Source organism: Nycticebus coucang, chromosome 20 (assembly GCF_027406575.1).
Source record: "Nycticebus coucang isolate mNycCou1 chromosome 20, mNycCou1.pri, whole genome shotgun sequence".
Taxonomy (NCBI): Eukaryota; Metazoa; Chordata; class Mammalia; order Primates; family Lorisidae; genus Nycticebus; species Nycticebus coucang.
In genome coordinates, this window is record NC_069799.1 from 53,293,587 (window position 1) to 53,316,484 (window position 22,898).

The window sequence follows — 22,898 nt, forward strand, 5'->3', positions numbered from 1 at the left end:
ACTAGGAATTTAAACATTACAACTATTCATTTGTAAGGTGGCTCTTACTAGATTTCTTTAAAAACCATATGTGTTACTTTTGAACTTAAATGTACTGTTTAATTTATCCAGTTTTTCTTTCATGACAGATTAAATACAAAGAAAAATTTGATAATGAGATGAAGGATCAGAAGCATCATTACAATCCTCTTGAAAGTGCTGCTTTTAGGCAAAGTCAGCTTGCTGCCACCCTGGCCAGTAATGTAAGTTGTAATTCATGGGAAATGATTTTCAATGTCTTTCGATTCTTGTTTTCTTAGAATCAACTGTTGTGATTACTGAAACTTAATCAAAATCATGTAGTTTCCAAGTAATGTGGAAAAAAAGATTTTTCTGAAAATCTTTTTGAGAAAAATGTATTATTGTGATTTATTACTAATGGTTACTGATTACTAATTAATAGGAATAATAGGGCAATTGTTACTGACTATTAATTACTTAATAAATAGGAGTAATAGTGCAATGAAATTATTATTTCTGATCAAGAGTAGAAATAGATTACAGAGGTTTGAAGAAAAGAATTCTCTGTTGTCACTAATTAGTACTTAGGACAATAGTTATCTCATGTCATTATGCCTGTGAAATTGAGTTTATTATAAAGTATTATCTGGTATGTGCTAGTTTATTATAAAGAAATTTTCAGAAGCTGCACTTGTAATAGCTTAAAATTTCTTTCTTATCCCTCATATAAATACTATTAAATATTTCATAAGATGTGTTTTCATTTCCTTTTTTAAGAAATAATCAAGATTGGTTTTTTACAATGTTTAAAAATTCTTATTAGAATTAAGCAACGTATAAAAATAGAAACATTGAAAATATTGATTACTTTGTGACAGTTGAGAATCTAAAGAGTTACTTTTTTAGGTATGGAAATTAAATATTATCAAACTGTTGCTTTGTTAGATCATTTAAACCCCGCAACTCCTACCATCTCCTGGGGACTTAGTTTACCCCACTTTCATTAATGTTTAGAAGATACTCTTATTTGTGTTCAGTAACCAACGTTAGTTCGTTTCCCGCATTTGAAATGGGTGTTTCTGTCTTTTAGGGTCCTGGGGAATATTAGAATGACTTATTTTTCTCATTTGATTATTTTTTGTATGTGTACAAACATAAAGGAAATAGGAATAACACAGACATAAAGGGATCTAGAGCACAGTCCTGCAAAATTTAGAATGAGATGGGCTGGATTTATATTCCCTTCCAGCACTTACTGTTACGCCTTCGGCTTTCTGTGCCTCAGTTTACTCATCTATAAATCGGAGCTGGGTTTTTTGTAGAGATTAAAGACTTAATACACATAAAGGGTTTAGAGAAATCTTTGGCACATAGGAAGTTCTTGATATGTTTGCTGTTATTAATATTTTGTTATTATTACTACTGTTATAGTTACAAAGCAGTTGGCTAAAACAAAGGAAAAAAGGTCTATGTGGCTGTAGGATGAAAAACACTGAAAGCCTAAAATCAGCACAAAGCATAATTGAAATACTGTAGAAATTTCTAGAGAATAAAGTGGCTAGTCTCTTTATTTATTTTTTATTTTTTTGCAGTTTTTGGCCGGGGCTGGGTTTGAACCCACCACCTCTGGCATATGGTACTGGCGCCCTACTCCTTTGAGGCACAGGCACCACCCTAGTCTCTTTATTTTTGAAAGCAGAATTTCACTGCAAATTATTTGATCGTGTTGACATCACCCTTCCTGAATATGTAAACAGTAAGGGATTATTGCAAGATCTTCAAGTGGCTACAGAAACACAACTTTTTTTACTCATTCAGTAGTAAATCAGCACCATCTAGTGGCTATTTGTAAATTCACCTGTCCATTTCCCACTAAATAGTGCTACTTTATGATGTATTAGGAATAATAATGGCAGTAACGCGAAAGCATAACATTTACTTCTCCTGGATGGTATTTTCTTCCGTGTTATTTCCATAGGTGAAGTACAAGAAAGACATTCAACATATGCATGATCCAGTTTCAGATCTCCCAAATTTGTTGTTTTTAGAACATGCTTTGAAAGCCAGCAAAATGCTCAGCGGTGTAAGTGCGTCACCTGATGGCCCAAAGAAGCCAATATGCCTGCGGGATTCCTGGGCTCACCTGCTCTGTTGGACGTGCCTGTGTCACTCCTCTCACAGCGACTAACTCCTTGAAAAGTAGTGATCTGCTTGCATCAAGCCCACCAAAGCTCTTGCTTTCTAAAGGGGATTGTTGCTAGCTCTTAAATACAACTGCACTTCAAAGAGTTTGTGCGATTGTTCTTTCTGTCTTTCTTCTCCTTTCTTTCTCTGTATTAGATTAAAACCACTTGAAGTTCAGGCTCTCAAGTCAAGGACCTTTTATTTCATGCAGGCCAGACCTTACTATGCCCTCAAAACACGGTCTAAGTGTGAATTGTATTTTTTTCTGACAATAAATGCTAAAGGTGGTTTTATTACATTGCCGCTATGCTTTTAGTCTTGCGATGGTTTCCATGTTCTAAGTCAAGGTCACCAGGAAGGGAGGGTGAAGTTCTTCTTTATGTCCTGATGAAAATACTTGTGGTCACTGCCTGAGCTGTTAGCCCCTCGGAACTCTCACCCTCAGGGTCCATGTGTCTGGACCCTGATTATACATGTCAGGATGCCTTGTTGTGATGGTGAACTCTCATTTGACCCCCAATTATTTTCATGCCTAGTTTTTATCTCTCACTTGCTCAAAATTATCCTACTTTACTAAATATCTGCTTTGGGCCAGGCTCACATCAGATGGAGAAATAGATGTTGGACAAGGATATAGAAAAATAAGGATACCCTGTTTTCCCGAAAATAAGACAGTGTCTTATTTTAAGGTGTGCTCCCAAAGATGCGCTAGGTCTTATTTTCAGGGGACGTCTTATCTTTCCTGTAAGTAGGTCTTATTTTCGGAGGATGTCTTATTTTCGAGGAAACAGGGTAGTTTTCTTCAGTAGACGTGCCCGTAGTCATGAACTTGACAATCTGTGGTTGAAACCTGGTTCCTGGCCAGGCATGGCCACTCACATCTATTATCCCAGCATGCTGGGAGGCTGAGGCAGGTAGATTGCTTGAACTCAGGGGTTTGAGACCAGCCTGAGCAAGAGTGAGACCCCCATTTCTACTAAAAATAGAAAAAACTAGCCGGGTGTTATGTAGTGGCAGACACCAGTAGTCTCAGCTACTTGGGATGCTGAGGCAGGAGGATCTCTTGAGCCTGAGAGTTCGAGGTTGCTGTGAGCTGTGATGGTGCTAGGGCACTCTATCCAGGGTGACAGAGGGAGACTCTGTCTCAAAAAAATAAAAAATAAAAATAAAATAAATAAAATAACCTGGTTCCCAAACAGTTAAATAATGAGATACAGCTTCAAGTCAGTTTTCAGGAATATCTGTCCTTGGCTTCAGTATTTTCAATCTTATATTCATTATTTTGTAAGCCTTCTTTGGTGAACACCATCCCCACTGTCATCCTCCCTGAAACATATGATGCGTGTAAAGAGTTTGTACTTGCAGAGATTCGGTTATTTACTATTGTTCTTTAGTCACTGTTCCTCAGATGAAAAGCAGGACGACATTCTTTCCAGGTTGTTGAGCAGGGACTGGTAGTGAGCAGAATAATCAACAGGCCTAGAATTAGCCCAGTGCCAGGGCCCTGGCATCAGACTGGCCCTGTCCGTGTTTATTCCTTCACGCACTTCCCTCTGTTCCTTGAGTGTCATGTGCTTCCCGTGACTCACAGACAAGCTTCTCAAATGGATATACCTCTGTTCCTTGAGCCCTGTGCTTTCTTCACATCCAGTCTTGGGCATTCGGTTTCGAGCATGGCACTAACGTTTGCCCTTGACTTTTCCCTATCCATACTTAGGTTACGTTTCCTGGAGACGTGGGCTTTCATGTGTAAATAGGCCAATAGAAATATAGAGTGGCAATTTAAAAATTTGGTAACTTTAAGAAGGCAAGCCACTCGTAGGCAATATTTCTTTTTGAGAATATGGACCTTTATTTTATAATAATAATGATAAAAAATCATAATATAAATTATTTCTATCACCTCTTCATCGGAGAAAAGTCTATGTTACATTTATTTTATGTATCACTTATAATGTTTAAATCTTCATTCAGATGGTGCTTTTAGCTAGATCACAGATTTTTTTTCCCCCATAGAAAAATTGTAAATGAATGATGATTTCATGGGAGAGAAGGCTTAAGATTTAAAAAATGCATTTCTCCAAAGTATATCTATGGTTAAAGTTGTAAAACAATACCTTGGCTCAACTGTATAGCACATGAGAATAGCTACTTTTAAATTTTAACATAAAGAGACTTAGATTCTTTTAATTTATAAAGGCAGTTTAATTAAAAGATTGAATAAAGATTGTTCGGTAAATAGACATTCTGCTGAAAATGTCATTTTGTTATAAATGGCTGTTTTTTTAAAGATGTCAGAATTATTTTTGTTTTAAAAAGTAGTGAATAGAGCGATATGACTCCCTCATGAGTTTGTACAACTATACTAAATTAAATTTTTGAGGAAGCATTTTCCGCTTGGAAAATGGACTTCTCTCCAAAGTCACTTTTATGACTTTGTGTAAATTAAAAATATACATATTGTGTTACTCTATGTGACTCCCACTAGGAGGCAGCAGAGACTATTGCATGGAGAAAAACAGGTCTTGGAAATTTCATTTGGGGATCTTAGTTCAAATAGGTTTTCCTTATTATTATTTTTTTTTTCTCAAATAGGAGTTTCTGAGATTCTTTGTAACTAAAATAGATTATTGTCTTGAGAATGATTTTTTTGACCTTTTCTAGGTATATATCTGTTCTTAGGGTAGGCTTCATTAGTTCTGGATTTGAACTCAGTAATAAAATACATTCTGGCTTATTCCATTCAAGTGATGATTGTCTTATAAATATATGTTATAAAGTAACTTTGGATCAAAATGTAAAGTGTAAGTATTTTTGTTTGTTTGTTTATTTGAGACAGGGTGTTACTCTGTCACGTGGGAGTAAGTGGTGTGATCACAGCTCACTGTAACATCTAATACCTGGGCTCAAGTGATCCTTCTGCCTTGGGATTACAGGGGCACCCGCCATGCCCCACGGGCTATGTATGTTGTTATGTTTAGAGATTATCTTTTTCCTCCTCCCCCTTCCTTCCTCCCTCTTCCCTTGCTTCCTTTTTTCCTCCCTCCCTTCTTTGCTCTCTTCCTTCCTTTCTCTCTTTCTCTTCCTCTTTTTCTGTTTCTCTTTTTCTGTCATTTGTACAGGAGCCAAACTTTAGAACTTGTTCTCTTCAGTCAAGACGTGCTATCTGCACATGTTCATGACTTTTCTGGGGTACTCTTTGCCCTCATTTTATTCTGCCTAGGGTTTGGGGGACACATTTCTTAGCCCCCAATTGACTGGAAACACTCGAGGCCAGGCTCCTTCTGTGGACGTAGCTCCTCTGTGGCAGATCACGTGGACTTCCCATCTGTTCCGTCCCTGGCTCAGATCTTTCTTCCTCTTTCACTCTCAAATCCTCAGAGCATCTCCTAAGACCCGAATGTAAATTCCTCTGTGGCCAGCTCTTTCCTGCTCCCTCTGCAATTTTGCTTAGGCACGTGGCATCCTTCCACTCTAGACAAAACTGCCATTTTTACTGACGCCCTCCCTGCCTAAAGACCAACCAGCTTGAGCTTAAGTCTCCAGAGCATTGATTGTTTGAGAGCTACTGTTTACTTCTATGAGTCTTTCCCAAACAGAGCAAAATAACTTAATGTCCAGTGTCCAATGATGGGAATCACAGAGCAGTTTTGTCTTATTGCTGACTGCTGCATTTAGAGTCTTCCCAAGACCAAACTTGGCATCTTTGTCCAATGTGGTCTCCTCCATATTTGCCTTTGGCCGGTATGTCTAAATAGAAGCCTTAATCCAATTTCTTATCTAAAAATTCCACCGAGTATACCCGCATTCCTCAATTTCTCTTCTAGGTACCTCAGATGAATTATTTCTCACCTGCCCATTTTCCTCGTGAGCATCGGTCTTCTCCCTGCTAACCCTTTATCTTCAGCGTTTTCTTCCTTACCTCCAGTGTGCTCCCTCCCCGTTCTTTCTTCTCTTTGGGAACTGTTAAACACATCCCTGTCCTACAATACTGTTGAGACAAGTTGCCTTCATTTCCCTTCCCTTGCCTGTTCACACGAGGACCACCATGCGCTTTCTCATCACCGCTCTTTGGCGCTGTGAACATCCTTTACCACCAGCTAATGCTCCTCTGTCTGGCGTAGTTCATGTGCGGTTCACTGCGACCACGTGGCGCGGCTCTATCTGGCATTGTCCGTTTATCTTGGTGTCAGAAACCTACATGCCACGCTGACTGTGGATGGGGACTTGATAACAGCTTCGCAGCACTGGGTGGCTTGTATTTCTCCATTTGCATTCCTGAGTATTGTTTGTAGTTTGCACCGTCTCTTTTATCCTAAGTTTATTTTCATGTTCTGTATTTCAGCGAGAGTATAAGAAACTTTCTGAGGAAAACAAAGGAATGTATCACTTTGATGCAGATGCCGTGGAACACCTTCACCACAAAGGGAACGCCACCCTCCAGAGTCAGGTACGTGCTCTTGGGGCATCCGGCCTCCCTGCCGGGACCCCGTACGTGTCCCGCAGCTCAGAGCTCACAGCCACGCACCTTGACTGACAATGTACAGTGGCAGAACAGATCAATCCAAGGAAGGTAACATCAAGAAGGAAAACCTCAGACACTATCTTCTGTATATTTATTAGTCCAGGGAGCTTGAACCATATTGTAATATACAGGCATTTTATAAAATAAGCACGACTTTCCTTAATTAAAAATTTATAAGCTATGAATTCAACAAACTATGGTCAAATCTCATGATTTAAATTTTTACAGTGTATTGATTTGTCATTTTGAGCTGTAATATTAATTTTCTAGGCATAAAGTTTTTTTAATATTTTGGTTCAATTATAAGTGTTAGTAAAAAGGGAGAATAATCTTATCAGTATATTCTAGGTTCATATTTCTTCCAGCTATGAACTTGTATGTACCCCCTGAAAAAACTTGCAAAAGAAAATCTTCCTCAGGCAGTGCCTGTGGCTTAAAGGAGTAGGGCGCCATCCCCATATGCCAGAGGTGCCGGGTTCAAGCCCAGTCCCTGCCAAAAAACTGCAAAAAAAAAAAAAAAAGGAAAATCTTCCTATCACACTTTAAAGTTGATATCTGTTTTCCAGATTCTGAATTTAAATAGTTGTAAAAGGTGTCATTTTTAGCATTTGTTCAGATAAAATTTTACATGCCTCTTTTAAATGTATTCTGCTAAAAACTTCCATAACGATTTCATATGCACTTTCATCTATTTAAAAAATATACAAACCAGCTCCCCTTTTAGATTCAGAAAGTACATTTTTTTCCTGTTTAAATTCTTTATTTCATTTCATTTTTTCTTAAAATTTTATCCTGATGACATCTGCTATTATACTTCTGACAGTTTTATCCATCACTTTGTCATACTTCTTTGCAACAAAAATATGTCTACAAACGTATTTTGAAATTTGCTATATTTCCTGTCACCACAAGATTCTAAGTATTGAAACTTTGGGGGGGGGTGTTGAATTATCATGGACATTATTATTCTACCACTTAAGAATAATTCCATAAATAATTATCAAACATAAGAATTTTAATAAAAATGGATTTTTGAAGGAAGTGAATCACGATCAAAACTTTTCTATGAATTTGAGAAGGCATATTGCTTAAAAAGCCAGCCACTCTGATGCTTTACATATAGTTTTAGATTTTTAAATTAGGAGATAGACAAGATCACTCATTTTATAAACTGAAATAATCTAAAGGTTGACTGTAATTGAAATAATGTTTTATGATATATATATATATATATATATATATATATATATATATATTTTTTTTTTTTTTTTTTTGCAGTTTTTGGCCAGGGTCAGGTTTGAACCTGCCACCTCTGGTATATGGGGCTGGCGCCCTACTCCTTTGAGCTACAGGTGCCATCCCCAGTATTCTTGAGTAACACATAGTGAAATGGAAAGAAATTACTGAAGAAAGGTCTCTCTCTATTTTTTACTTAGTGTCTATGAAGGAATTCAGTGGACCCAGAGGGCATTGTCCTATACTTGTTAGAAAAATAGAGAATCACCCCTACGTTTTCTTTCTTGTTCACGATTTACTGATAGATATAAAAGCTGTCATAGGGATTACTTTCTTTCTCTCTCCCTCTCTCTAACCTACCTGTATCTGTATACCATGTACAAATATATAATACTCAGTATATATATTATATACTCATATATACCCCAGATATTTGACAGAATATACAAGTCCTAAAGCAACATGATGTAGTTGTTCTAAATTATTTTTAGCTCTTTAAAGCTTTTATATATTACAGTTTACTTTCTTTGCATGTCATGACCTACGGAGTACCAAGTGATCGACCTAAATGGCCGGAATAATTTGAGCTTTAGAAAACAGGATGATTGATTTTAGACACATATTTATCTTACTTTATCTGTTTGTGTGAGAGTTTTTTATTTCTATACACTTCCATGCTTTTTTCAATGAAGGTCAAATACAAAGAGGAGTATGAAAAGAATAAAGGGAAGTCAATGCTTGAATTTGTGGAGACACCATTATACCAAGCGTCAAAGGAGGCTCAAAAGATGCAAAGTGAGGTAGGTGACTTGGGTGGGTTGCTAATTGTTTAATGTGTATTTGATGCTTTGTCATTCCAAAGGAATTAGTCCAGTGACTCAGAATGTTGGGTGGGTCTAGAAGAAAGAGAACTGCTCTGGGCAGGTCCAGGGACCATCTTTCAGGACCCAGCCACCCACTGCCAGGGGTCTTGGTTCATCCAGGCCATTGCGTTAGTCTGGCCCTTAGTTTTTTTCCTTTGGTGAGTGTGGATTTCAAGCCAGATGAACGGAAGGTCCTATCAGTTCTAACATTCCAACATTATGTAATTGACACTTTTAGATTGTGTCCATGTAAAACTATGATGAGTACGTAAAAACTGAAAAGAACATGAAGAGCTGGTTGCTTTATTTAACTTTTTTTTTTTTCTGTTTTGCAATAACAATAGAACTACCATTAATTAAATACTCTGTGATAGATAACCTTTAGTCTCTAAGTAATGATGGTGGGAAGATATTCTCCCTAAATTCATAATGTATCTAATGAAGTTAATTGTCAAATGAAATCAAGTATCGAGTAAATATCCGGGTCCAGTATTTTAGGACCTGGTTAAATCATGAAAGATTTCTTTTATTTTGTATTTTATGTTTTGGCCCATTTTGTGCTGATGTAACAGAATACTGCAGACTGGGTATTCTGACTGTCATTTTTAAGGAACAGAGATTTATTTCTTGTATTTCTGGAGGCTGAGAAGTTCAAGGTCTCAGGGCCCACCCTGGTGAGGGCCTTCTTGTTATCTCATCCCATGGTGGAAGGTGTGAGAGCAAGAGAGAGAGAGAGTGAGGGAGAGAACTGAACTGAGAACAGAGAACTGAACTCATCCTCTTATCAGGAATCCACTCCCATGATAAGGACATGAATCCATTCATAAACACGGAGCCCTCATGGCCTAAAGACCTCTTAAGCTTCCCCCACTTTGCATTAGGGATTAAGTTTCTAACACTCAAACTTTGGGGTGCACATTCAAACCATAGCAACTTATTTAATTGATTTCTTTGTTCCTCAACAAACAGTTAAGAGTCTTTTCTACTTACTGACTTTATTCCTAAACTATGACAATGCTAAAGTCACATTCAGATATTCCCCACCTATTGTTCCAGTGAGATTTCTTCTTCCTCTTCTTCCTCTTCCTCCTCTTCCTCTTCTTCCTCTTCCTCCTCTTCCTCTTCTTCCTCTTCCTCCTCTTCCTCTTCCTCCTCTTCCTCCTCTTCCTCTTCTTCCTCTTCCTCCTCTTCCTCTTCTTCCTCTTCCACCTCTTCCTCTTCTTCCTCTTCCTCCTCTTCCTCTTCTTCCTCTTCTTCCTCTTCCTCCTCTTCCTCTTCTTCCTCTTCCTCCTCTTCCTCTTCTTCCTCTTTCCTCCTCTTCCTCTTCTTCCTCTTCTTCCTCTTCCTCCTCTTCCTCTTCCTCTTCCTCCTCCTCTTCCTCTTCCTCCTCTTCCTCTTCCTCCTCTTCCTCTTCCTCCTCTTCCTCTTCTTCCTCTTCTTCCTCTTCCTCCTCTTCCTCTTCTTCCTCTTCTTCCTCTTCCTCCTCTTCCTCTTCTTCCTCTTCCACCTCTTCCTCTTCTTCCTCCTCTTCCTCTTCCTCTTCTTCCTCTTCCTCTTCTTCCTCTTTCCTCCTCTTCCTCTTCTTCCTCTTCCTCCTCTTCCTCTTCCTCCTCTTCCTCTTCTTCCTCTTCTTCCTCTTCCTCCTCTTCCTCTTCTTCCTCTTCTTCCTCTTCCTCCTCTTCCTCTTCTTCCTCTTCTTCCTCTTCCTCCTCTTCCTCTTCCTCTTCCTCCTCTTCTTCCTCTTCCTCTTCTTCCTCCTCTTCCTCTTCCTCTTCTTCCTCTTCCTCCTCTTCCTCCTCTTCCTCTTCTTCCTCTTCTTCCTCTTCCTCCTCTTTCCTCTTCTTCCTCTTCTTCCTCTTCCTCCTCTTCCTCTTCCTCTTCCTCCTCTTCCTCTTCTTCCTCTTCTTCTTCCTCCTCCTCCTCCTCCTTCTTCTTCCTCCTCCTCCTTCTTCTCCTTCTTCCTCTTCCCCTTCTTCTCCTCCTCCTCCTTCTTCTCCTCCTCCTTCTTCTTCTTCCTTCTTCTTCTTCTTCTTTCTTCTTCTTTCTTCTTCTTCTTCCTCCTCCTCCTCCTTCTTCTTCTTTCTTCTTCTTCCTCCTCCTCCTTCTTCTTCTTCTTCTTTCTTCTTCTTCCTCCTCCTCCTCCTTCTTCTTCTTTCTTCTTCTTCCTCCTCCTCCTCCTTCTTCTTCTTCTTTCTTCTTCTTCCTCCTCCTCCTCCTTCTTCTTCTTCTTTCTTCTTCTTCTTCCTCCTCCTCCTCCTTCTTCTTCTTTCTTCTTCTTCCTCCTCCTCCTCCTTCTTCTTCTTCTTTCTTCTTCTTCCTCCTCCTCCTCCTTCTTCTTCTTCTTTCTTCTTCTTCCTCCTCCTTCTTCTTCTTCTTTCTTCTTCTTCTTCCTCCTCCTCCTCCTTCTTCTTCTTTCTTCTTCTTCCTCCTCCTCCTTCTTCTTCTTCTTCTTTCTTCTTCTTCCTCCTCCTCCTCCTTCTTCTTCTTTCTTCTTCTTCCTCCTCCTCCTCCTTCTTCTTCCTTCTTCTTCTTCTTCTTTCTTCTTCTTTCTTCTTCTTCCTCCTCCTCCTCCTCCTCCTCCTTCTCCACAAGGTTTTGTCTGCATCTGTCATCCAAGTTCTGGGGGTCCAGCTGGGGTCTTAGAGGGACAGCTACAGTGGGAAGTAGCACCAGCCAGTTACAACCTCAGCACTCACAAGACAGGCCCAGTGGGCAAGATCTATCCTTTTTGTCCAATAACAACTTCAAAACAGGGAGAAACAGTAACTTCTGGACAAGGGATTCTCATAGAAATTTCGTAAGCATCATATGTGGTATTTGTTGAAATGTTATATATATAATTCATCATGTTGGGAAAAGGGCGCTCAGAGACAGTGAGTTATTGAATAGTCAATGTTGCTTAATGTCTTCTTCAAGCCAAAGAGGAGAAAATAATTCTTGTACTTTTCATGTTTGGTATCTTCTTAAGCCAATAAGGGGGAATCTGATAAAGGAATGTCCGGCAACTCTTTTGACTAAATTAGCTGTTTTAGTGGACAGAACTAGTAAATTTGGTAGAAGTTCAGAGGCCCTCCAGAAACTTATGTTCAATGGAACGTATTCCACTCCATCACCTTTTCTGCCTTTAGATAACAGTTCATAAAGTAACTTGTGTATCCCTGGCCCAGCTTTAGTGTCTTCCCTGGTGGTGGTACTTTTTGGGGTGGGTTAGAGCCACCCAGTGAATTTCTCTGTTTTGTAGGAGTGAGGTCACAGACCTCCAGCCCAGAGAAAGGTTTCCATGTTAGGGAGCTGTCATGATGCTTTCACTTTGTGGGTTCCCTGGAAATTTAAGAATATAGGAAGTTGTCAAATAAATTTTCACTGAAAGATGCAGGGCTTGAAAATCACTTTATCGTTCTGAAAACAGCCTCAGGATGGTGGTGCCCACATTTCAGCCTCCTGCATTCTCTCTCCTGCCTTTCCCTGTAACCCTCCACTCCCACCCCCTTTCATCTTCCTCCACTGACACATGCTTGTTCAGGGCCCTTTTTCATTCTGGTCCCATAGTTCTTAAAGTTTTTTTTTCTACTCTGACTAATGAACTTTGCTCTTGCAAACCAACAAATTCTAAAACTTATATAAATTCATAGTTAAAATATCCTGATACTGTGTGTCTGTGTTAGAAATGATAGTAATTCATGACTTAGGATTTGAGCTTCTCATCTTTCATGATTCGCCTCTCCTCTCCTCCCCTGACTTACTCTTTCTCTCCTGCCAAATGAGGGAATTTTTTTCCCTTAAATTATGTCCATTGACTATTAGATTTTTTTAAGCTCAACAGCTGTGTCTTGAGGAGAGTGAAGTCTTGTAATAGAAACTATCTTTAGGCCAAATTTATGCTCTGAAGGCTACAACAATAAAGTAGCTAAAAATCTTCGACAAGTTTGATGTGAAAAAAGTCTGTAAATATAGGACTAGTGAAGTAGTTACAAAGAGAACCATGAGTGTTAGAGAGGGTTTTTATTCCTAAGAGGTGGCCTTGACTGTGAAGTTTCTTGGGGAACCTCCTATGGGTAGAGTTAAGGATTTATGTTCTTGGGAAAAACCACTGATACCTTTGCGATGGCCTGTGATGAAGCTTATCTCACTTTCTTCTAATGCCAGATGTAGGTTTCATCGGGGCATTTTCTAGATGTAATCTCTAAATCTGGCTTTGAAACACTCTTTCTCTTGTTGCACAAGTATAGCGTTCAGTGCCAAGAGCATACCAAAGGCTATTCGTTTTTTTCCCTAGGTATATGCGTGGTATTTTGGCTAACTCTAATCATAATCAACCTCTCTTCATGACTCACTTCAGTAAAATAATTTTTCAGAGAAAGGCTTTTTGAAGTGAAATAGTTGACATAAAGAAATAAGTGTATACATACGTACACTCATGTTTGAATTTCACCCCTTAAAGAGTCCCTTTGGCATGGAAATGCCCTTCTAATTGTGTTTTCTCCACTGTTTCCACATAGGACAGGGGACAGTTTCTCATCACCATTGTTGGTACATCTATAATTCTTTTTTTTTTTTTTTTTTTTGAGACAGAGTCTCAAGCCGTCACACTGGGTAGAGTGCCGTGGTTTCACAGCTCATAGCAACCTCCAATTCTTGGGCTTAAGCAATTCTCTTGCCTCAGCCTCCCAAGTAGCGGGGACTACAGGCACCTGCCACAATGCCTGGCTGTTTTGTTGTTGTAGTCGTCATTGTTATTTGGCAGACCCGGGCTTGCCAGCTCTGGTGTATGTGGCGGGCACCGTAGCCACTGAGCTATAGCCACTGAGCCTATAATTCCATTGTTCAGAATGCTCTCAATGCAATTTTAGTTCACCCTGCTAGGTTTACAGATCAACCTTTGTGCCCTTCCCTGTGGCCGTACACATGTTGGTAAACAGCCGTGTGTACTTAACACAAATGCTACGTGAGGAAGCAACATGTTTCTATTACTCTCCCTCCCGATTTGGAGAAATTATTTATCCAGTTACCTCTCTCTGTAATACACATAATGGACCTGGAAGTAGCTATGCTTATTGTGTGAGTAATCATCTCATGTAGAGTTTATTTATTAGTGTCATCTTTGTGATGCCACTTAGAATAAAACCTTTGGCTGGTACAATCTGGGCCCTTGTTAAGTAGATCTTTCACAGGGAGAGATATTTTTGTTCAAACATACTGTCTTACAGTCATAAAGCATGAGTTTCCACTGATGTTCAAGTGCATGGAAATTAGAGGGTCACAGCCAGAGAGTGGTGGATACATCGGAGGGGCAGCTGGTGGTCTGCGTCTGAGCCTCCTGCAATCACCATCCACAATCTCTGGCATTTCGTGTGAACTCTCATCAAAGAAGGTTTCTTCAGGTTCCAGATAAGACTTTCCTCACAATGTAACTTGATTCATATCAAAATCCATAGATGGTAGAGAAATATTCTCAGTGCCAGATCCATTAAAGGAACATGTCTTCTTCTACCAACCCCAGCCTCCATGACATTTTAGCAGTAATATTTCCTGAATTCTCGAAAGACCGGCAGTGAGAAGGACGATGGGGCCCTATAGGTTTGAATGGGCTTCCTCGTGGCCAGGTTTCTTCCACTCACCTTTCAGTAAACTATTTAGGTGATCCAACCGATTTGACGGATTCCCCTCCTAAAATAAGCTGATATTAATCACAGCATAGTAAAAAGTGAAGCAGCCTCACTTGGAGTGATTTACCAGAGGAAGGGGATACTTGATAATTCTGCTTCCATTTGGTAGAATTCTAAAATTTTATTTCCCTGTTGATAAGACGACCCTTAGGTGATAAAATTAAATAAGAAAACATCAGTTTTGTTCCGGGAACTCTTTTCCTAATATCATTACAACAGTCACTAATATTTCTTAAACTTAAAATTATGGTATGTTGTCTCATTTAACAGAAAGTTTACAGAGAGGATTTTGAGAAGGAGATTAAAGGAAGGTCATCACTGGATTTAGACAAGACTCCAGAATTTCTGCACATGAAGTACATCACTGGCCTTCTGAGGGAGGTATGATCCTTCTGTTTACTATTAAATAATCACACACAAAAAAGGAATAGCTTAGGAGATGGTTACTCAATTCCCTACTAATTTAGTGTTTGAAGTATTAACCCAGAACTCTTTCTTTTTTTTTTTTTTGCCTTTATTAATGAAGTTTTGCATTTTCATTAAAAATAGAAAAGTGTATTTTAACATTTTTGTTTAAATTTGAGGAAAGATTTAAGATTTCCTGGGAAAACTTGAGAAACAGGTTTTGTGTTTTATTGGTAGCTTAGAAGCTTTACAAGTAGTTTTCTAGCTTCATAGCTGTGGATTAAAAAAAATATGGGTGGAAACCAACTTGATTCTTTCAAATTTAGATATTACAAAGACGTACTTTAGAATGAACTTTTTCTGGAGCTTCCCTGCAGCCTCTCTATGACATTCGATGTCAGAAGTAAATGAGGTACTTAGATGTGAAGGTCTGGAGAAAGGGTACATTGTTTATAAGAGGTTGTGTTCTAAGTAGGGAAAAATAATATGTGTAGCATATAGAACAGAGGAAGTCAAGCCCATTTTTCACTTTATTCTCTGCAGGATTTTTCTCTCTAAACTTAATAATGCATTTTGGCTCACCAGTAATTAAATTCCAGTAATTAAATTTGTTGAACATTAAGGTCTAAAGCAGTGGTTCTCCACCTGTGGGTTGTGACCCCTTTGTAACAATGAAAATACATCATGGCATTAGGAAGGTTGAGAACCACTGGTCTAAAGTCTAGCAATTAAGAATCCCACATTCACAGTCCTTTTTTTTTTTTTGAGACAGAGTCTCATTTTGTCACCCTTGATAGAGTGCTGGCTCACAGCAATCTCGAACTCTTAGGCTCACGTGATCCTCTTGCCTCAGCCTCCCAAGTAGCTGGGACTACAGGCACCTGCTACAGCAACTGGTTATTTTTTAGAGATGGGGTCTCACTGTTGCTCAGGCTGGTCTCTAACTCCTGAGTTGACATGATCCATCTGCTTTGGCCTCCCAGAGTGCTAAGATGACAGGTGTGAGCTACTACACCTGGCCACAGTCCTTCTTTTTAAAAGTTTGTGTGTGTGTGTTTTTTTTAATGGCTCAAAAGTAATTTCGAGCTCTTCCAAATCTGTTTAAATACTCTCTTTATAATAAGGGGGAAGTGTTCTCTTCATATAAATAGAATATATACTAATGGAATACATGTAGTATAATAATAAGATATTTAATATATGTCATTTTTTATGTCATATATATTTCATACATATATAAAAATAAAATTCCATTTCACCTTGAATTTTTGAACTGAAAAAACTGTGCCTGAAAGAAATGTTTTAATCAGTGAAATAAATAAGAGCGTAATTACTATGTGGAAGTACATTGCTAGAGACTTCTTTAATAAGAAAATGCTATCTGACCTTGGCAGTTAGATGGTTTTATAAGTGTAATGTGATTCACCATCATAATACATGTTGTGCTGAAATGGACATGTAATTTCTGTAAGCGTTTTCTTGGTGCATTCTTCCTCATTTCTGGTTACTACAAAAATGTTTGAAGTTGAAGCCCTATCAACTGAAATGTTCTACTATTATTGTCTTCCCATTTAAAAAATTCATGTGAATTTTTTCAAGGGTAATATTTTCATCATTTACCTCCAAGTGACAATGTGAGATGTATTTTGAGATCTGTAAATGACTTTAGTACCTACCATGACTTTTTCTTTTATTCCTGTGTTTGAGTGAGTCTTGTTTTCTACTTGTTGATTCAGAATATATGTATCAGGTATATATCAGAATGTATGTAAAAGGCCCAGAACACTCAGGAATGCTATGAGAAGATACTGCACACGGGGTGGCTTCACTCCCAGACATTTCTCCAAGTTGTGGAGACTGTGAAATCCAAGATGAAGGTGCCTGCAGATTTGGTTCCTGGTGAGGGCTCTCTTCCTGGCTTGCAGGCAGACACCTTCTTGCTGTGTCCTTATAGAGGAAGGAAGAGGGAAATGGGGCGGGGCGGGGGGTGGGGGGAAGAGAGAGAGAGAGAGAACAAACTTTGCTCTCTATTCCTCTTTTCCTGTAGACACATTAGTGCCATGATGGGGCTCCCACCCTCACAACCTCATCTAAACCTGATTACCCTCCAAAGACCCTGCCTACAATTACCATCATATTGGGCTTCAACATATGAATTTTGAGGGATGATACAATTAGTCAATAACAACTATGATGCTAAGTGAGATAAGCTAGGCACAGAAAAAGCAAATTCCACTTGTTCTCACTTCTATGTGGAATCTAAAACAATTGTACTCACAGAAGTGGAGAGTAGAATGCTGGCTGCAGAGGCTGGGGATTCAAGGGAATGGGGAGATGATGGTCAAAGGGTCTAAAATCTCAGTTTACAAGAGGAATAAGGGTTTAGGGGGATCTATTGCACAGTATGGTAAATACAGTTAATACAGTTAATAAGAGTGTATTGTATGTTTCAAAAATTGCTGAGAAAGTAAATTTCAAATGCTCTTACCACAGACAGTGATAAGTATTTGAGGTGATGGATAGAATAATGAATTAGATTGATTTAATTATCTTATGTTGTGTTCATGGATTGTGACATCAGTTTGCACTGCATAAATGCTGCCAATGTCCAATGAAAAAATTAAAAAATTTTAAATAGATTAAGTTGAAAAAGGTTATAGAAATATCCAATTTGAATAAAGGACTCTTGGTGACTTAATGGAATTATCACTTTTCTTTACAAGGGTGAGCATTTGACTTCGAATGGACTTTGCAATTTTTACTTTATGGTTTTTGTATTTACATCGCTGTTGAGAGTGTTCAGAGTATCATTTCATCTGATTCCCCCCATTGCCCTTTCACAATGGTAGAACGAGTGTTCTTATTTTCATTTTCACAGAGGGAAACTCAGGGCTGAGTCACTTAAAAATTCTCCTGAAGGTCACACTGTCAAATATGTAGACAAGCTCTGACTTTCTCCTGGGTCATTTGACTAAGAGATCATTCCAGAATTACAAGCAGGCGATTTTAATGTCTCATAAGCTGTTAGTTGAGCAGAAGACAGGCTAATCTAATTATGCCGAATGAAGGGAAAATAACGTAAAATGAACCTTAGAATTTACTGGAACCTGATTTTTTAACATTAAAGGAAGTTTCAACTTTCATCTGACGAGTTAGTCACACACACAGCTTAGTTGAATGGAAATAAGATATTTATTGCTTTCCTAATATAATTAAGTAAGAAAAAAAGGAATTCATTAGCAGAGGAAAGCAAGTTGTATGTAAATATTCGTGGGAGGCATTTGGATCTACTTAAAATATGATATTAAGATAGGTGAAATTCAAAGTACGTATGACAAATCCGTAGGAAATGATTTGGTGTTACAAACCTTTAAATAAAAAGGAAACTTTGGTTTTTAACTTTGGCTACATCAATCTTTTGGATTTTGTAATTTTCCATTTCTTTTTTGGTAATTCATATTTTGGTAATTTCATATTAGACAAGTTTCAAAAACACTTCAAATAATTAATAACAAGCTTGCGTTCTTAGCATCTTCCTTATCATTGAAAAGGAAGGTATCTTTTTAAAAATGTGGGGTTTTATGGTACGAAAACATCCTGAGAGCAAGTGGGAAAGGGGAAAACCCTGTTTGTATTGGAAGCCACTCAGAACTTAGTAGAGGGGAAAATGAAATGTTGGTAAGGAAGTACGCATGAACAAACGCCCAGCAGTCAGGCTCATTCCATCCTTGTAATATTTTCTCCCTTCTGTAATGTCTAGAAAACATGTGAAATAGCACACTGATTAAAGTGATTCCTGGGAAAAAGGAAAAGAGGAAAAAAAAAAAAAGACAAGAAAAGAAAATGGTAACTAATTCTCACATAAATTGGATTTAATTTTGACCAAAGTACATTACTTAAACATTAATTTTTAATTCAACTTGTTAATATGTTGTTTGGGATATTACATCCTTATTCATAAGTGAAATATGTTTGTAATTTCCCCTTTATAATAATATATTCTCTCCAATTTTAATATCAGGTGTACCCAGATCAAGTTGAATGATTTTGAAGTATTCTTTTTCTATTGTCTATAAGATTTGGCATGATCTGTTTTTTGAAACAGATCTTTTACTTTTACTTAAACATTATCTTTTACTTTTATTTATAAATATTATTGTCTATTTTTTGAGACTTAATAATAAGAAGTTAACTGATGACTTCATACTGAATCTCAGAGTCAAAGCATTCTATAATAGACACACTCTTATTTGACAAGGTGAACGTTACTTTCTTTGCATTATTATTATTATTGTTATTGCTTAATATTTCGATGCAGCAATTCCCTGATTTCTTTTCTGAGTGTATTTAATGTATTTATGTTCATTCATTCTTTACGAAGTTTTTGTTTCTAGTCCTTATCTTAAATATTGTTATTGTTATTAAATTTTAAGCCTCTTCAATTTTGTGAAGGCAAAAAATGGAAACCTAATAAACACATGTATATGTAAAAATAAAAAGTAATTCCTGGTAGGTTTTGAACTGTGATATTCTTGTCTTATAGAAAGAATATAAAAAGGATTTGGAAAATGAGATAAAAGGGAAAGGGATGGAACTTAATCCCGACGTTCTTGATATTCAAAGAGCAAGGCGGGCATCTGAAATGGCTAGTGCGGTGAGTATGTTGATTTCACGAATGAGAATGGGCACACATTCGCTGAATTCCTGATCTGTGAATCTTTCACAGAGAGTCTCTGCATCCCACAACTTTCGTGTGTTGCTGATTGTAAGCAGCTCTATCTTAGGAAAGTCTTTTCCCGGACAATGAACATGTTTAAAAATGGATGCGCACAATCTCCTTTCTATGGGATATGAGAAAAATGGCCATCTCCTCATTTGGAGAAAATCTGTTTAATAAACAAAATAGTTTTATGAGATTTAACTTCGTGTTTTAAGCAAGTAAAAGGCAGAAGACTGGGAAAGAGTGTTGCTATGGTCTATCAGTAACTGCGGTCGGGAAGTTCCCTTGCTCTCCTCTAACTTAACTGCCCGTCCTGTTCCTCGTGAGGCTGCTGAATGCGCCTGGTGCTCCCTTCACATGCGCTTTAGACGAAGGAATGAAATGGCTCTGAGGACTTCCAGTCCTCTAATTCTTGTTTTATGCCATTACTTTGGTATCATGTAACAACCCTGTGCTGTGAGGGGAATGTAGCAAAATCCTGCAGGGAAAAATCTGAAAGCCTTGTCCCCTGTATTTTAATAAAATGTGGCGGCGATGATGATGATGAGCCTGTTAGGTTGCAAATGATAGAAACCCAGCTCAAAGTGGATTAAGCAGCAGAGGAAATGCATCAGCTCATGGAATAGAAAAGTGCAAAGAGGAATTACCATCAGCTTGGAATTCAAATGATGTCTCCCCGCCTTTATCTCTCAGCTCTGTCCTCTACTCTGCCAGCTTCATTCTTGGGAAGCTGTCTCTGGGTAATGACCCTTTTTAGTAAGAGGGTAGCTCACATCTGTGGCCAGTAAGTCCAGTTGGAAGTGACCATCTTCTTTTTGTTTTTTAGTAATCCCAATTAAAGTTGTAGGATGGAATCTCCTTGGAGTAACCTTTAGTGCCTGTGCTCACGCACACCTGATCCAATCATTACATCTGGGGTTGGGGCCGTGCAAGGTGCTGGCTGGCCTCTTGTGCTCACCATTTCTTTCTTATTTTTATCATTATTATTATTATTATTTTTTGAGACAGAGTCTCATTTTGTCAACCCCAGAAGAGTGCCCTAGCGTCACAGCTTACAGCAACCTCTACTCTTGAGCTCAAGTGATTCTCTTGCCTCAGCCTCCTGAGTAGCTGGGACTACAGGCGCCTGCCACATGCCCGGCTATTTTTAGAGATGGGGGTCTCGCTCTTGTTTAGGCTGGTCTCAAACTCCTGATCTCAGGTGATCCACCCACCTCAGCCTCTCAGGGTACTAGGATTACAGGCATGAGCCAACACCCATTTCTTTATGTACTTTAATAGTGTCTTAAGTAAAATACTCTAAATTCGTATGTGTTTTTTTTTTTTATTCATTTTAATACTGGCTATATTCATGTTCTTTAAATAAGTTAAATATTTAGAAATCATTTTAGTAGAATTAAAAATATATGTGGGCAATAGGGAAGTGATGGAAATCTAGGCCCATCCCCACCAAGTATATGGATTGAAAGGGGTTAGAGAGCCTTCCCCAAAAGAAAACCGGGTGTTTGTTGCCAGAAGAGGACTGGATCCTGGTTAGGCACCAATAACAGGCGTCCACGGTGAGGTCTGTGGCTGATGTCATCGCATGATTCCTACAGTAGCCATTTTCTGCACATCCTCCACAGGCCGAGGTCCATCTCCTAAACACTTGTCAGTAATACTTGGACAAATTATTTTAACTCTTGATGGCAGCGTCCAGCCAGATGCAGTCAAATGGCAGGAACGGCATGAATCAAGCCTTAGGAGAGGAAAAGACTGGCCTAGGGGAATAGGAATTAGAGACTAGAAGGGGTCACGTACAGGGCAGCTCCTCTGGACTCTGTGCTGTGGGGGTCTCATTGATTCTCATCGTGGGTCCTCACGGAGGTACATGTGGACCATGGAGACCCTGTGGGTGTGCCTCAATAAAGCAAGTACCACAATAAAGTGAGTCATACAAATTTCTTGGTTTCCCGATGAATATAGAAGTTACGTGCACACTGTACTCTAGTCTATGAAGTGATCAGTGCATTATGTCTAAAAAATGTGCATACTTTAATTAAGAAATACTTTATTGCTAAAAGATGCTGATGATCATGTGAGCCTAAGTAGTCTTTTTGCTGGTGGGGGGTCTTGCTTGATATCAGTGGCTGCTACTGATGGATCAGGGTGTGGTTGCTGAAGGTTAGGGCGGCTGGCTCTTGCACTTTTAGGGAGATGGTTTCTTTCCTTCAAGCTCATGAACCAGTCTCTGCTGACTTCAAACTTCTCGTTGAAGAGAGTTGGGGCCACATTCTGGTTTAGGCTATGGCTTAGGAGAATGTTGTAACAGGTGTGATGTTATTTCTCAGCAATGACAATTTTCTCCGTATCAGTGACAAGGCTGCTCTGCCTTCTCACTTGTGTGTTCACTGGAGTAGCACTTTTCATTTCCACCAAGATCTTTCCCTTGGCATTCAGACCTGGGCTAACTGTGGTGCAAGAGGCCTGTCTGCCTGTCTTGATTTTTGACATGCCTTCCTCATTAAGCTTTCATTTCTCCCTTCTGATTTAAAATGAGATGTGTGACTCTTCCCTTCCCTGGAGGTCATTGTAGGCTTCCTAAATTGGCCTGATTTCAATATTGCTGTGTCTCAGGGAATAGTGAGGCCCAAGGAAAGGGAGAAAGACGGGAACAGACAGTTAGTGGAGCAGTCAGAACACCTATAACTTTATTATCAAGTTCTCCGTCTTATCTGACCATAGTTCATGGTGCCCCCAAACAATTACGGTACTAACATCAAAGATCACTGATCATAGATTACCATAATGGATACAATAACAATGAAAAGAAAGTTTGAACCATTGCAAGAATTGTCCAAGCATGGCACAGAGACTTGAAGTGAGTGCATGCATGCTCTTGGAAAAATGACACCAATAGACTTGTATGACTCAGAACTGTCACAAACCTTTAGTTTATAAAAAAAAAATGCAATTATCTATGAAGCATCCTAAAGCAAAGTGCAATAAAAATGAGAAACGTCTGCATTGCTACCTGCATTTTGCAGAGGAGTAAGCCTGAGAAGTTAAGAAACCCAGCGTCACAGCTATGACATCAGTTCATGTCCACCCACCTCCCTGTCCTCCAACCCCTGGGACAATTGTCAGTGAAGATTCTCACCTGGCCATTGCCTTGTTACACTAGAAGTCTTCACAGCTTTATCGTCCCCTTCTTTAGTGAGAACAGTGATTATACTGTCACCAGGGGTGTCCCACCTTTGGCCCGTGGGCCGCATGCAGATTATTCGAGGCCTGTTTTACTTATCTCTGGTGGGAGATAT

The 22,898-nt window shown here is 38.8% G+C and overlaps 1 protein-coding gene across 1 annotated transcript in view; it reads left to right on the forward strand.

Annotated features, from left to right (window-relative positions):
• The window catches only part of NEBL (nebulette), a 177,916-nt gene that overhangs the window by 91,416 nt on the left and 63,602 nt on the right, over positions 1-22,898 (forward strand). The window contains exons 11-16 of the mRNA XM_053572933.1: positions 129-242; positions 1,979-2,083; positions 6,530-6,634; positions 8,638-8,745; positions 14,745-14,855; positions 19,423-19,533. Coding sequence (XP_053428908.1) covers positions 129-242; positions 1,979-2,083; positions 6,530-6,634; positions 8,638-8,745; positions 14,745-14,855; positions 19,423-19,533 — 654 coding nt within the window. The remainder of the gene's footprint in view (positions 1-128; positions 243-1,978; positions 2,084-6,529; positions 6,635-8,637; positions 8,746-14,744; positions 14,856-19,422; positions 19,534-22,898) is intronic.